At 63.6% G+C, this 14,225-nt stretch overlaps 2 protein-coding genes across 8 annotated transcripts in view; one reads left to right on the top strand and one right to left on the bottom strand.

The window, feature by feature from the left end:
* The first annotated feature begins 210 nt into the window (after window positions 1-210).
* KCTD17 (potassium channel tetramerization domain containing 17) lies at window positions 211-10,388 on the top strand. Of its 7 annotated transcripts, XM_039246088.1 has the most exons (9): window positions 211-420; window positions 1,525-1,633; window positions 3,537-3,628; window positions 4,466-4,561; window positions 6,233-6,358; window positions 7,725-7,818; window positions 8,017-8,117; window positions 8,524-8,582; window positions 9,527-9,596. In XM_039246088.1, exons 1-9 carry the CDS (start codon window positions 211-213, stop codon window positions 9,594-9,596), a joined length of 957 nt encoding a protein of 318 aa, XP_039102019.1. The 7 variants fall into 7 exon arrangements, with proteins under 7 accessions (XP_039102019.1, XP_039102016.1, XP_039102020.1 ...); XM_039246085.1 differs by lacking the exon at window positions 8,017-8,117 and having other exon boundaries at window positions 8,496-8,582; window positions 9,527-9,612; XM_039246089.1 differs by lacking the exon at window positions 8,017-8,117 and having other exon boundaries at window positions 7,725-7,840; window positions 8,496-8,582.
* Window positions 10,389-12,913: 2,525 nt separating this feature from the next.
* TMPRSS6 (transmembrane serine protease 6) overlaps window positions 12,914-14,225 on the bottom strand; it is a 30,790-nt gene continuing 29,478 nt past the window's right edge. The window contains exon 17 of the mRNA XM_039246081.1: window positions 12,914-13,694. Within this exon, the coding sequence (XP_039102012.1) occupies window positions 13,536-13,694 (159 nt within the window). The 3' untranslated portion in view covers window positions 12,914-13,535. The remainder of the gene's footprint in view (window positions 13,695-14,225) is intronic.

Here is a 14,225-nt window from a genome sequence, read left to right as displayed (position 1 = left end):
CTTCCCCAAACACGGTGATTTGCCGAAAGGGCTCCTTCTGGAGGTTAGGTCTGCCGGCCGCGCAGGAAGCGCGGGGCCGGTGGGGCTGGGGGGACGGCGGGCGGGCTCCGCGGACCCCCCCCAGCCCCGCCCCACCCCGCGGCGCGGACTACAACTCCCGGCATGCCCGGCGCGCGGTACCTGCCCGCCCCCAGCCGCCGCGCCCGGAGGATGCAGACGCCGGGGCGAGCGGGGAGGATGGAGGCCGGGGAGGCAGCGCCGCCGGCGGGGGCGGGCGGCCGCGCGCCGGGCGGCTGGGGCAAGTGGGTGCGGCTCAATGTGGGGGGCACGGTGTTCCTGACCACCCGGCAGACGCTGTGCCGGGAGCAAAAGTCCTTCCTCAGCCGCCTGTGCCAGGGGGAAGAGCTGCAGTCGGACCGGGTGAGGCCCTTGCGGTGGGCGGCCGTCGGGCGGGGGTCTTCTGCCCGCCGGAATCGGGGTCGGCCTGGCCGGGACCCCGGCTTCTGTTATTTCCCCAGAGCCGGAGGCAGGAAGAACTGGTGGGAGGAAGAGAGGAGGGAGAGTGCGAGATGTGCCCATTGCCGTGGCAACGGGACAACGCCAGGCCGCGGCCATTTAGGGCATTCAGAGCACTGCCCTGGGCTCCCACCCCAGGAGGCTGGTGGATCGGGACCCTTCTCCCTCTCCTTTGGGGCCTTCCCTCCTTCCCAAACGGGACTCCCGCACCGGGGAAGGAGTTGCTGAGGTGGCTTCCCCAGCGCCCTTTGCGGTGTGGGTGGCCTGGGAGCGCTGCGCGCTGGGTGGAGAAGTCCTGGGGTGCCTTCGGAGCTGGGCTTCCATCAGGGAGGAGCCCTGGCCTGTCGGCCACCATTTCTGGGCTCCCATTCCTGCATGACCTTGGGTGGGACCCCTCCCTGCTCCAGTATCAGCCTCCTGTCTGTAAACCAGAGGAGGCTGGTGGGGAGGTGACCTGTGGGGCCCCCTCTCCCTCACTCCCTGACCCTCTGATGCTGTGACCTTGGGCAAGTCTCCTCCATTTGATGTCTCTGCTTTCCTTCTGCAGAGTTGTCTCAATGCCGGCCCTGCCTCCCTGCGGGCCGAGCCTGTCCAATGAGATAGGGACTCCTTTGGAAACTTGTAAACATCCGACACCCCTAGAACGATGGGGGATCTGATGGAGATAGTGTAGGGCTCACTTCCGGGGAACAGGCTTTAAGCGGGACAATCACTGAGCCATACTCTGGTGGCAGGTGCCATTCAGAACTCACTGGATGCTCCCAATACCCCTGGTTATGGGCGAGCGGAGTGAGGCTCAGAGAGGCCCAGTCTCTGGCCCAAGGTCACACAGTGAGGAAATGGCAGAGGCAGGACTTGAACGGAGGTCCATCTGACAAAAGAGCCTTTCTGCTCAGGCACTCGCCCCCTCCCTCCGTCCCTCCCACCATTGCTGGGCCTGAAGTAAGGGGGTGGGTTGGGGGCAGCCTTTCCCTGCTCTCACTGCCTGTGTGCCCCTTATCTCCTTAGGATGAGACGGGGGCCTACCTCATTGACCGTGACCCCACCTACTTTGGGCCCATCCTGAACTTCCTCCGGCACGGCAAGCTGGTGCTGGACAAAGACATGGCTGAGGAGGGTGAGTTGGTCCAGGGGACTGGCATGGGAGGAGGTACGCGCTCTCTTTCTGTGGGTGGCCCAGTATCTGAGATGCCTGGTGAAGGCTGACAGTCAGCAGGGGAGGGGAGGCAGGGGACTCTTCCCCAAATCCAGCTGCTTGTAGCACAGCTGGGTGTGGGTAGAGGTGGGGGAGGGGGAGCCCATTCCCCAGCAGGGGGTTTGGTTCTTTGGGGGGGAGGGGGGGTTGGGCTGAGGCCCCACTTCCAGCTCCAGCAGATAGCGGGGAAGCCATGCCCGAGAGAATATCCTCAGCCAGGGGCAGGGACTGTATGCAGTGCCAAGTCGGCTCCTCCTTGGGGCACAAGGTGTGGGTCTGGGTCAGCAGACCCAGCCAGGCCAGCTAGGACATGTCACTTCTCCTTCCTGAGTCTCCACGTGTGTATATAAATTTAGGGGCAGTGAGAGCTGTTTTGGCGACGGCAGGGGTCACAAATCCCAGTGTTTGTACCCTGTGGGCGTCTAGCACAGCCCATCCTTCCTCTCTCGGGGCCAACGGTCTCCCCTCCGGACCCCTGTGGGACACTGTGATCCAAAGGCCACGGAGGTCCCAGTGGACTTGGGCTTCAAACTCAGCGCCCACAGTAGGCACCAGCCCCTCACCTTTCGGGCAGCCCCTTAGGGGCACGCAGCCACCCGGGCACGGCTGGGGCCCACGAACGGGGCCCGCAGGGAGGGGATGTAAACATTCCAGCTGCGTCACCGACATCTGTTTACAGGCTCTGGGCTGCTGCCAATTCTGCCACTCCCAGCCCCTCGGACAGGGCGAGGGCCCCCACCCAGGGCCCCAGAGGATCTGGGAGGAGATTTACTAGCTGTGTGACACCCAGGAAGGTCACCTGTCCCTCTGTGCCTCCACGCCCACCTCTATGAATAGTACCCGCCTTCCTAAACTGCTGGGAGGTAGAAGGAATAATATGAGTATGTGATTTAGTGCAGCACCTGGCATCAAGGGTCACTAATGTTGTGTTAGCCATTTGTCATGGGCACACGCTCACCAACTGCCTCCTCTGTATTAGGGGCTGTGTGGGCACCAGGGATGGCAGGCTGATCAGACATGGCCCTGTCCTCAGGGAGCCTGGAGGCCAGTCAAGGAAAGAACCAGAGGGATCCTTGCCCTGGAGGCGCTTAGGAGGCTCCAAAGGCCTGAGGCCATTCCCCTCTGCAGGAAAGGGGACTCTCACTCCGGCTGTGAGACTCCCAGTTCCCTCCGCTGTGTGGGGATAATGCCTGCTTCCCCATGTCCCCAGGGCACATGATGAGTGCAGGAGGAGCTTGGTAAACCGTAGGGTGTGGTAGCTGGGGAGATGGGCAAGCACAGAGATGATGCACTTATAGTGGGCTCTGAAGTCAGAGGAGCTTGAATTTGGACCCCAGCTCTGCCGCTTCCTGGCTGCATACCTCCGACACTTGCTTCTCTTTCCGGGCCTCCGTTTCCCCATTTGTTCAGCAGGGGCAGTGAAAGTACATACTTCTAGTGCCAAGAATTAGCTGCAGGAGAGAATGTAAAATGCCTATAGCACAGTACCTGGCCCTTATTAGCACGTACGTCGTAAACAGGAGCATGTATGGCGGGTCGACCAAGGTCGTCTTCATTGTCCAGCCACAGAGTCTGCTGCCTCTTGCCAGCCCGGAGGCAGCCCCTAGATGAAGGGGCTCATGCTCAGCACAGCAGAGATGTGGGGCTGCCGCCGCCCCTCCTGCAGAGAGCGTGGGCTCCAAGGGAGGAAGCATCCCCTCTTGCTTGAGCCCTGAGCTCAGAGATGCTCAACACTCCCCATGACTGGTGTGGAGCGGAGGGGACACGGGGAGAAGAGGGCACGGGGCCAGCCCGAGTGACCCGGGGGCTGCTTTGTCTGTGCCAGGGGTCCTGGAGGAAGCGGAATTCTACAACATCGGCCCACTGATCCGCATCATCAAAGACCGGATGGAGGAGAAGGACTACCCGGTCACACAGGTCAGGGGCAGCAGGGAGCCAGAGCGGGCTGTAGCGGGAGAGGAGGCCTGGGCTGACAGGGAGGCGGGAAGAGGGTCGGGAGGCCAGGCTGGCCTGTGACAGGAGGGGGGTGTCCAGCTCCCAGACTGCCCAGCAAAGGCCCAGATGGGGAGATGGACTCTGGGTTTGCCTCTGTTTGTGGTGTGACCTTGGGCCCCTCGCGCCATCCTCTGGACCTTAATTTCCCCTTGTGGAATCTAGAGGTGCTGAACCTGCCCCTTCTTCCCTTCCTCACCAGCGAAGGGGGGGTTGGTGTGGAGGGATGGGGAGCCTGGGGGGCAATGCAGGGTTAGTAAATTGTCCGCTTTGTGGCATCAGGCAGAACCCCACCGGGGGCAGAGCGCAAGGTGCTGGGGCTTTTGCTTCTGGGCCTGGTCTGTAGGCAGGGATGGGGGGGTTCTCTGGGTCCCCCTGGAGGAGACGTGGGTGGGGGCAGGGGGCCGGGTGGCCCCTCTGACTGAAGTGGGTTCGCTCCATGTCCTCTCTTCCCCCTCGAATCACCTGGGCTCCTGCTCTGGCGCACTTCAGCTCGGCGACCTTGGGCAAGCCAGGCCCGCTCTGAGCCACCTCTGTGAAGATCCCATAACTCCTAGCGTTTGGGGAAGGGTTAAGGGCGATGGTGCTGCCGAGGGCTGGGCACACGGGAGGTGTTCAGGACACGGCTGCCACCTTCCCGCCTTGCACCTGCCCCTCCTTCTCTCCTAGGGGTGGGCAGTGGGCGGGCAGAGAGGAAGCCACAGGGATGACAGGTGCTCGCCCCGCCCCCGGGTGTCCTCCATGTCACCTCTCTGCCTGCAGGTCCCCCCCAAGCACGTGTACCGTGTGCTGCAGTGCCAGGAGGAGGAGCTGACGCAGATGGTGTCCACCATGTCTGACGGCTGGCGCTTCGAGCAGGTGCGCTGGGGCCACAGGGTCACCCCCGGAACCGCCCGGCATTGGGGTGAAGCTCCCGCCCTCACACTGAACACAAGTAGGGAAGGGGTGCGCTGGGCCGCAGAGTGACCAGAAGGGGAGAGGACAGAAGATCCACCCACTGCAGGGCGGCTTGCAGGGGGGGTTCTCGTGGCCCCCGGGGAGTGGCCTACACAGGGGTAGGAGCCAGTCTCTGGCCCCCAGGCCACAGCTTGAGGACGAGGAGACACGATCCCAGTAGGTGACAAATTCTGCTGGGGACCACCACCTCTCGTGACAAGGCCACGGATGCAGCTTCCGGGGTCCCTGCAAGGGGACCTGCCAAGTCATAGCCTTGCCACATTGGGCAGCGCGAGCAGTGACATCCCATGAAGACTCACAGTGACTGATAGCCCCCCAGTCCGCATGCAGTTTACCAGTCAGGAGAGACGGGTCATAAGGGGTGTCATTCTAGCTGCACAGCTCACGTCACACCTCTCAGGTTTCCAGAAGAACAGAGCCAGCAAGTTAAGCGCAGGTCAGATTTGTGCTTGGGGAAGGAGAAGGGCTTGGCTCGCCCTGTATCTGCAGCTGCCCATGACCCCTTGCACGTGGAGGTTGAGGGAAGGGAGAAGGCCAGGGCCCCCCGGAGGCCAGGCGGTACCGAGGAATAGCCCCATCTGGGAACCAGAGCCCTGGATCTACCACTTGCCTGCCGTGTGGCCCTGAGCAAGTCACATCGCCTCTCTGGGCCTCAGTTTCCCAGTCTGCGATGTGGGCCCATCATGCTCCCTTTGCGGGATTGTTGTGAAGATTAGAAGCGCCACCGCTAAAGTCCCCGGCCTAGGGTAGGACTCCAGACATCGGAGGCAGGCAGGAGCTTGCAGATTATCAGTAGGTACATCTACGAGACTCCAGAGAGGGCTCAGGATCCCGGGTTCTAACCCCTGTTCCACTCCTCCCAGCTGGGGGCTTCCTGCACGCAGCTGTCTCTTCAAGCCCTGTCTGCTGGAGGCGCTGATGTTTTCCACTCCGCCTGCTGGGGGAGGGCCCCTGGGGGCTGAGTGTCATGTGCGGGGCCTTGTGGTTACAGGCTATTCCAAGGACCCCAGAACAAAGGTGGGGCTACTCTGGCGAGCACGTGGGAGGCTCTGGGCCTCAGAGACTGAGCAGACAGCTCAGGGCGCGCTGATCCTTTACCCTCGGGCCTAAGGAGTGGACAGCCTGTTTGACCTCTGCTTCTGAGGATGAACAGAACATTCTGTGGGGCCCCCACCTCACCCACCCTTCCCTACAGCTTGGTTCCGGGGCTGCTTCAGCCGCACCTGGGACAGAGGTGATCGATCTGCCCGTCATAGCCTCCGCCTGCTTTTAGAGACTGGCCTCTAGGTCTGGGGCTGGGGTGAGGGGTGGGGAGCACCAAAGAGAAGGCGGCCGTCCCTCAGGGGTCAGGCCCAGCCAGGCCAGGGGTTGGCTGTGCCTCGAGGCAGACCTGCCACCTAGGTGGCGGACGGGGAGGAGATTCTGACTTCCTCTGGAAACTCAGGGGACGGGCCCGAACGGACATAAGTTGGTATCTTGACTGATGTCACTTGCCCCCTTGCCTTCTTCCCTGCTGGCTGCTTTTAACCCAGCCTCCCCCTGTTGTGTCTCTCCCCACGCCCCGCCCCCCAGCTGGTGAACATTGGCTCCTCCTACAACTACGGCAGCGAGGACCAAGCCGAGTTCCTGTGTGTGGTGTCCAAGGAGCTCTACAGCTCCCCGCACGGGCTGAGCTCTGAGTCCAGCCGCAAAACCAAGGTGAGCCCCCAGCCTCAGCTTCCCCGTCTGTTTCCTCCATCCCCTCCCTGCCCTCCACCCCGCCACCCCTGCTTCTCTCTCCCTCCTGCCGCACCCATGTAACCACCTGGTCACAGCCAATGCCATCCATCCCACGCCACCCATGGTCCCGTCTGCTCATGCCAGTTACCCAGGCCCGGGTGGGGTGGGGGGGCGGGGAGAGACAGATGAGCTCGTCCCAAGGGCATGGCCAGAGTGGGCCTGGATGCCGTTCGAACGGTGGCCACAGGGCGCACTGAACGAGGAGTTTGGGCATGAGGTGCCGCACTCCGTGTGACCTTGGACAAGCCCCGGCCCTCCGGGCACCTCCACTGTTCTCTGAGAAGTGAGGGTAGACTCCATCCTCTCCGGTGCTGTCAGGCATAGAACTTCTGGGATCCAAATGGCCAGTTTATTTCCCGGAGGTGGGTACGTGTTCCCAGCTGGCCTGGGCCAGGGCAGGGAAGCCAAATCTGTCCATCCTGCCCCTTCCCCAGGCCCCTTCTTCAAGGTGCCCTGCAGGAGAGAGGTCAGCACCCCCGTGGGGCCCCCATGCATTTCTGCCCTGGCCTCTGAGACAGCAACAGCTGGTGGTGGGGAGGGGCCGAGCAGTGGTCCTGCCGCCTCGAACCCAGAGCCTGGTTAGAAGCCTCGAGGGCCTTTGGTGGGGCCGATGGGGCAGGGTGGCAAGGCAGGCTGGGAAAAGGGAGACCATTCCTTTAGGGGTGGGGGGGTTCTGTCCCAGTGCACCGGAGACTGACGAACCTGGGCTTCCTGTCTGTCTGTCCGCCTCCCCGTCCTGTGACTCCCCCTGCGCACCGCACTGCCATCAGGGTCCGTGGCGGGCACTGCCTTGCAAGGGTGCAAAATGAGCCTGCTGCTTCCGCCTCTCTTTGGCCGGAGCCTGGGAGCCTGGGGCATCGGAGTCCCCTTGAAGGCACCCCAGATGCTTCTGGTGTCTGTCCTGGGCCTTCCCTGGCCTCATTTCTACTCTGGGTCAGCCTCCTAACACGAGGCCTTCCCAGGTGCTCCTCAACGAGCCTCTGGCCACACACCCACCGCTCCCTTACCAGCCGCACCCAGCCTTGCTCCGCGTAATAGCAGCCCGGCTGCTCCGGGAGCATCCCTAGCAGGCCCGCCCCGCCGTCCTGTGCCCTTTCTCCAGCCCCTTCCGAAGCCCCTAGGGGACCGGACAAGATGCCCCAGCTTCTCCCTCCTTAAGGTCCCCCCTCCCCTGCTGTCATCTTGGCCGCCCTGAGAGGGGGCGCACGGGGCCAGCCACCAGCAGGCCCCGGCCCCCCGTTAGCTCTCCACTCTTTCTTCCCTGGGTCCGCCGGCTGGTCCACAGAGCGCGGAGGAGCAGCTGGAGGACGAGCGGCGGCAGGAGGAGGAGGTGGAGGTGCAGGTGGAGGTGCAGGTGGAGGCAGATACCCTGGAGAAAGGTGCAGCCAACCCCCGAGGAGAGTGATTGCTAATACACGCCGGAGCCTCCCCCCACTGTCCCCGCTGGAGCCAGCCGCAGAACCCGGGGGCCGGGGCCTGGGGGGGCGGGGCGGGGGGCCGGGCCACCAGGGTCAGCTCAGCCGCACGCCCGGCACCTCACCTGCATAACCATCCCTTCTCTCGCTTTCTCTTTACAGCCCAGTCATCTCGGGAGCCCGCTAACCTTTTCTCCCTCCCACCACCGCCTCCTCCACCGCCTCCGCCTCCTCCTCCTCCTCCACTTCCCGTGGGAGGCCCTGCCTCATCTTCATCCACCTCTTCTTCCTCCTGGATCTCATCTGCACCCTGCCTCTTCCCTCTCTGCCCCTGTCCGGGTTTCCTCTCTGCCTGCTCCCGCCTCCATCCCCGGGCCGCCCCGGGCCCAGCCTCCCGCGCCCTCCACCCCGGCGCCCCGGCCCCCCTGCATCCCAGAGCATCCCGCCTGCCGCCTCCTGCGCCCCCTCTGGCACCTGCCGCCCCCCGGCCTGGGGAGGAGGGTCGTGGCTGCGGCTCCTTTGTGCCCGCCAGCCCCGCCGCTGCCACCGCTGCCACCGCTGCCGGGCACCCCTGAGGCCGGGGCCGCCGGGCCCAGAGCCTCACCCCCTCGCCGCACCTTCTTCACGTTTCCTCCTTGCAGGTTCCTGTCTGCACCCCTCAGCGCTGAGGCCGCGCTTGCCGTGAGGGCTTCTCCTGGGCCCCTCGCCCCCCAGAGCCGCCAGCCCTGGTTTGTAGCTTGGCGGAGCTGGAGGGAGGGCGGAAGCCAGGAGGGGGCGCCTCCTGTTCCCGGACCTGAGCCTGACTTTCAGTTGACTCTCTCCCCTCACCCGTTTTGGCCTTGGGCGTGAGGCTCGGAGAGAAGAAAGCTAGGGGGCAGGCCTGTTTCCCATCCATCCATCCGCCGCCTCCGGGCTGGGAAGGAGGGAGGGGTAACCGCCGCCGGACACCTTGACCTCATCCCTGCCCATCCAGGAGCCCCTGCTTCACAGCCTCATTGGCATGGGTCTCCCTGTCTCTTCGGGGGTGGGAAGGACAGCCGGCCACCCTTGGAGTCCTTTGGCCTACAGGGAGTCAGCCAGAGCTGGCTGGTGAGGATCGGGGCGTCGCAGAAAAGGCCCTGGCCGGGTGCCTCCAAGCCCCCACTCAGATCTTATCCGCCTGCTCTGTGACCTGGGGCAAGTCACTGTCCCTCTCTAGGCCACAGTTGCCTCTAAAATGGGGACAGGTAGCTGCTGTCTGTGACCTTTTGCCTGAGACGGCAGGGGACCTGACCTTGATCCCCCCCCCCCCCCCCCCCCCCCCCCCCCCCCCCCCCCCCCCCGGCCAGAGTCACCGAGACTCTGGCCTCCGCGGCAGCCACCACCCAGCCCACGATGGGGCATGGGGCTCCCGGATGGGCGATCTGGGTCCCCTTCCTGCTCCCCCTCCTTGGCTCTGAATCCACCTTCTCTGGGCCTCAGCCCCCCACCCTCTTCTGAGAAGGGACCCTGTAACTCACCTACCTCTTTCTCTCTCCCTTTCTTCCCCACCCCACCCTCCATTTCAATCTCCTCTCCGCCCTCCCCTGGCCTTGCCTCACCCCTCCTCACTGGCCCCACCCTGTCATTCCTCTCCTGGTGTTCTGACCACCCCCCTCCTGTCCCCCTGCCCCTTCCCCCTCTTATTTTCTAGCTGTTACAAGCCAGAGGCACCCGGATGTGAGACCCCAGATCACCTCCAGGGACTTGGGGTTCCGATCTGAAATCCTTTATTTTTGTACCACGGGGTGGGGCCCCGGCTCCAGGCGGAGGAAGCACTCTCCCCCCTGCCACTTCTGTCTACACCTGCGGGGTTGTGATTTACCCCTGCGTCTGGGGGCCAGGCGGGGGCCTGAGGTGGGCCCTGGGACCCCTGGGCAGAGCCGCCGGCCTGTGGCCAAAGTGCAGCGCTGTCTAGCTGTGTTTCCCAGGCCGCCGTGGCCCCTCCCCGGGGTCCCCCAGCTGCATGAGTGAGACCCTCCCCTGACCCAGTCACGTTTCGTCCCTGAGCCTTAGTCTCCCCATCTGTCCAATGGGTTCACTCTCCCCACCGCCACCTACCTCACAGGGTTGTTGTGAGGTTACACAGGGGAGCAAGGTCCCAGAAAGCCCTGGGGGTTGGGAGGGAGGTGCACAAAGCACCAGACAGGGTGGCCCGCCCTCCGAGGGAAGGGTCTGCTCAGCCCCACCGGGAGATTCAGGTATTGGTGGAACAGAGGTCGTGGGGTTTGGCCCTGCCGGAGGAAGGGGGAGGGTGACCCAGCCCTCACCCTGGCTGCGCCCGCCCCCCGTCTGGACCGCTAGGTGCCCAGTGCCCTGTCCGGGAGGGGCCGGCGGGGTCTCGTCAGGGACAGTGCAGCCATCAGGACCTAGTGCTAAGGGAAAGGGAGACACTCCTCCCTGTGTCCTGGGGACAGTCTGGGGGCAGCAGGGGCCGAGCAAGGGCCCCTCCTGCGCTGATGATCTCCCGGGGTGCGTCCAACCCCGCCATGTAATAAAACCTGAAGAAACAGCCACTGGGCTGCCTCCCTCTCTTCCTCTGGGCCCCGTTTGGGGACGGGGCTAACCTCAAGGGTGGGTAAATGACTCGAAGGTAACGGGACTTTTTTCTTAAAGCCTAGGGACGCTGCTCTGTGGTGGCTGTTCTGTGTGTATGGAGGGGGGAGGTCATGGCTCCATCCTCTGCCTTGCTGGGAGAATTTTGGTGTGTGCCTGGCCCTCTCTGGGCCTCAGTTTCCTCATCTGTAAAGTCAAGGGTTGGACCGGGTGACTTCCAAGGCCCAGTCCCTGGAGTCTGGCAGGTCTGTAACTACCTCCCGGCATCCCAGCTAGGGATGCTGAGGGGGTGGGGGTTCCCGAAATCAGGACAGCAGCCCCCCCCCCCCACTTCCCAGCCTCACCCTACCCTTCCCATGGCCTTTTGCTCCACGGCCTCCTGCATCCTAACCCCCAGGACGCCCCCTCTGCTTCGTGCTGTGAGTTCTCTCCGTCCCGTCCGCACCTCACTATTGCCTCCCTTCTGTCCCAAGTCTCAGGAAATATAAACACCCAGGCTCCTGCCCCACGTTCTCTCTGAGCCCGCGGGTCTGCAGGACCCTGGGCTTCTCTTTCCTGCCCAGCAGGACCTCCCACGCCACCCCACCCTGCCCTGCCCTGGCCAAAGCCTGCTTAGTCTCCCTTGCTCCCCTGTCCCAGGATCCTAGCGCTGCTGGGGACATCCCTGCAAAGCAGGGGTCCCCCAGGCAGAGGCCCTACTTGGAGCCAGGCGAGGCTCCCCCTGCTCCACTCAGACCTGGGGGGCGGGGCCCTCACCACTCCCAGGCTGAACTGACCTCACATGTGTCCTGCTTTGCAGAACCGTCACCAGGAGGCTTGTTAAAAGAACAGACTGCCCACCCCTCCCCCACCCCCATTCTGACTCATGAAGACTGGGGGGAGGGAACCCACAAGTGTACATTTGGGCAAAGCCCCCAACACTGCTTCCGGCCACCCTTGTGGGAAGCCTGAGAGGCCAGGGGGTGGAATGCTTTAACATCCTGTGCCTGCCCAGAGCTGCCCCCCTAGTGTCTGCTCTGTCCGAAGGCGGCCACACGCCCCCGGGACCCATGCCCCAGCCACTCCCCTGTGCCTTTGAAATCTGCCCCCCTCCCCAGGCTCCCCTTCCTTCTCCCAGCTAGGCTTCAAGGAAGACTTGTCCTCACTTGACTTCCCACCTGCTCCCCTCCACGACACCCAGGGCACCAGAGGTCCTGTCTGACCTCTCCCACTTGGTCGCTGAGGCTCCGCCCCTCCCAGCGCATCTCCAGCTCTGGCCACGCCCCTGGGCCTCCCACTTGCCCCCCCCCCCCTTTGTAGTGTCCTTCTGCCTCCTCAGCCTCCCCCAGGTGTCTTCTGAGGAGGGGCTCTGAAATCCCCCCTCCAACCCCCAAGCCCCGCCTACCTCCTGTACACCTCCCTCCTAGAGGTATCCCAAGTTCTGGCACCTTCTCAGAGCCTTCCCGCCCTCAGCCAGGTGTCCCAGGCCAGGCAGCAGGTCCTCCGCTGGCCCAGGAGATCAGAACACATCCCTTGGAATGGTCCTGGGTGACTCTGTCACCCAACCCCAATCCACTGAGTCACCTGGAGGTCACTGAGCGTCCTTCAAGTCCATCCTTGCTGCCCCCGCTCATTAGATCCCATTCTTTCCCTCCTGGAGTCCTGCGGTGGCCTCCTCATGGCCTCCCTGCCTCCCATGCCCTCCACACTGCTGCTTGCCGTCTGCTCTAAAATGCGAACCCACTCGTGTGTCACTCCGCTCTTACAAAGCCTTATTGTGTGGCTTCCCAGAGCACCCAAGGTCAAGTCCCAAGCTCAGCTCCAAACTCTGTGTCAACTGTTCTGAGTTTGTTCCCCTCCTTTTCATTCCTTTCCACACAACCTCTGTGTAACTTAAATCAGCTCACCCACATGGCCTGTTCTTGTGCGACCCTGTACCTTTGCACATGCCCTTCCCCTGTCTGGGATGCCCTTCCCCACCTTGGCCATCTTTGGGCCACAACTCAAGTCTTATGTCCTCCAGGCAGCCTTCCCTGACTTCCCGAGTTCTAGGCTGCCCCAGAGCCCCATCATGCTGGGTCGCTGTCCCCAGCCCTCCTGGGATCCGGAGCCGAGGTCTGCGTCTCTGGGGCCCCAGGGCAGCAGTTGGCTCGTAGCAGGAGACTGAGGCGCTTGCCGAGTAAAATGATTCCAAGAATGTGAAGGGGCTGCTGTGCTGGAGAAGTGGAGGACTGGGAACCAGGACATAGGGCTTCCACCCCAGGCTTCACTCCCGACCGCAGGTGTAATCGTGGGGGAGGCTCTGCTCCTCTCTGCCTCAGTTTCCTCCCACGCTTCCAGAAGGAGCCCATCACTTGTCCCATCCTCCACTCTGATCTGAGGGTCCCACACCAATGCCTTCCTGGGGTTGATCCTGGGACCTGGACAAGCTGCTCCAGAGGTCGCCCCTGCCCCCATTAACATAGCCACTTGGCGAACAGACCGAGCAGGAAACAGTCTCACTCCATCGAGAGCGTGAGCTCAGTGCCCCGGGGTTCCATGCCAACCCCCGAGCAGAGCCTCAGATCAAACGGCTTTATTGCACGGGGCAGGGGAGCTCACTTCCAGGTGAGAGTGAGCAGTGAAGGCCCAGGGGACAGATAGGGGTGGGGTGAGGACCCTAGACCCAGGGCGTCCCCACCCTTTGGCTTACGGTGGCAGCTGGCCCAGGTGGCTGTCTCCAGGGCTCCAGGGGTCCCTCCTTGAGGGTGCCTTCCACCCACAGCCCCCTCAAGTTTACAGGCTGGGATTTGCTCTCCGTTGGCGGAGGGGAGTCCAGCCACCTCTACTGGGACCTGCAAGTCCTGTGATTGCAGCTGAACCATTTCTCCCCAAAGTCACCAGTGGAGGAAGGGGAAGGAGAGGAAATCAGGAGGCAACAGGGCTGGGGGTGCAGGGAGAGTCGACCACCGGCTGATGCCCCCCCCCTCTCCTGTTCCCCTCCCCAGGGCAGGTGTCAGGGAACAGGTCAGCGGGGACACTACCTCCTGCCTCCACGGGGCCCCCGCCGCCCCCAGAGTACTTGGCCCCCTGCCTAGAGGGTGCACTAGACACTTGAGTCCGGGAGGTGGGCCCCCGAGGGCAGCCCCTCAGCTCAGCACCTGCTGGATCCAGCCAATCACACCTGTGATGCGCGTGTAGACACCAAAGTAGTTGGGCCGGCCACAGCCCAGCCCCCAGCTGACCAGCCCCGCCAGGAACCAGCGGCCACTGGGCTCCTTACACACGAGTGGGCCTCCCGAGTCGCCCTGGGAGGGGGAGAGAAGAGACAGGGCTGCGTCAGGGTCAAGGCGCGCGTGTCCTGACCCGCTGGGACTTTTCCAGCTGACAACAAAGTCACACCCGCTTTGGAAATCTCTGCTTCCCCTGCGCCTGGTACTTGGAGAGGGCCCAAAGCCGCCGTGCCCATTCTTCCTCGGGTCCTGGCTGTCGTGGAAGCGTCCACATGTGTCCCTCACGCCCCACTCACCTCTGCCTCCCTCTTCTGGGCTCCTCCTAATCTTTGCCACTGTGTCCCCTTGGGCAAAGCTCCCTCGCGCAGGCAGGGAGCAGTACTGGGCTTAAGCCTTAGACCTCCCTGCCACAGTTCTCTTGTGATGGGGGGGGGGTTGGCCTGCAACGTGGGGCAAGTCTCTCCACACCCCTCACTCCCCAAGCCTCAGTTTCCTCGTCGGTAACATTGGGACAGCCATCCCCACCTTGCTGGGAGGCTGCTGGGTGATGTGAGTGCCACCCTCCCTCCCTCCTCTCAGCACCCCCCCCCCCCCCCCCCCCCCCCC

The sequence above is a fragment of the Hyaena hyaena genome, unplaced genomic scaffold, assembly GCF_003009895.1.
Source record: "Hyaena hyaena isolate Hyena2069 unplaced genomic scaffold, ASM300989v1 scaffold_280, whole genome shotgun sequence".
Lineage (NCBI taxonomy): Eukaryota > Metazoa > Chordata > Mammalia > Carnivora > Hyaenidae > Hyaena > Hyaena hyaena.
The sequence above is the reverse complement of the archived record's forward strand: the minus strand, read 5'-3'. Positions and strand labels throughout refer to the sequence as shown.

Coding starts and splice junctions, on each gene's coding strand:
- KCTD17 (XM_039246082.1), top strand. CDS start 211: ATGCAGACGCCGGGGCGAGCGGGGAGGATGGAGGCCGGGGAGGCAGCG. Junction 3,629..4,465: donor AGGACTACCCGGTCACACAG/GTCAGGGGCAGC, acceptor CTCTGCCTGCAG/GTCCCCCCCAAGCACGTGTA. Junction 4,562..6,232: donor ACGGCTGGCGCTTCGAGCAG/GTGCGCTGGGGC, acceptor CCCGCCCCCCAG/CTGGTGAACATTGGCTCCTC.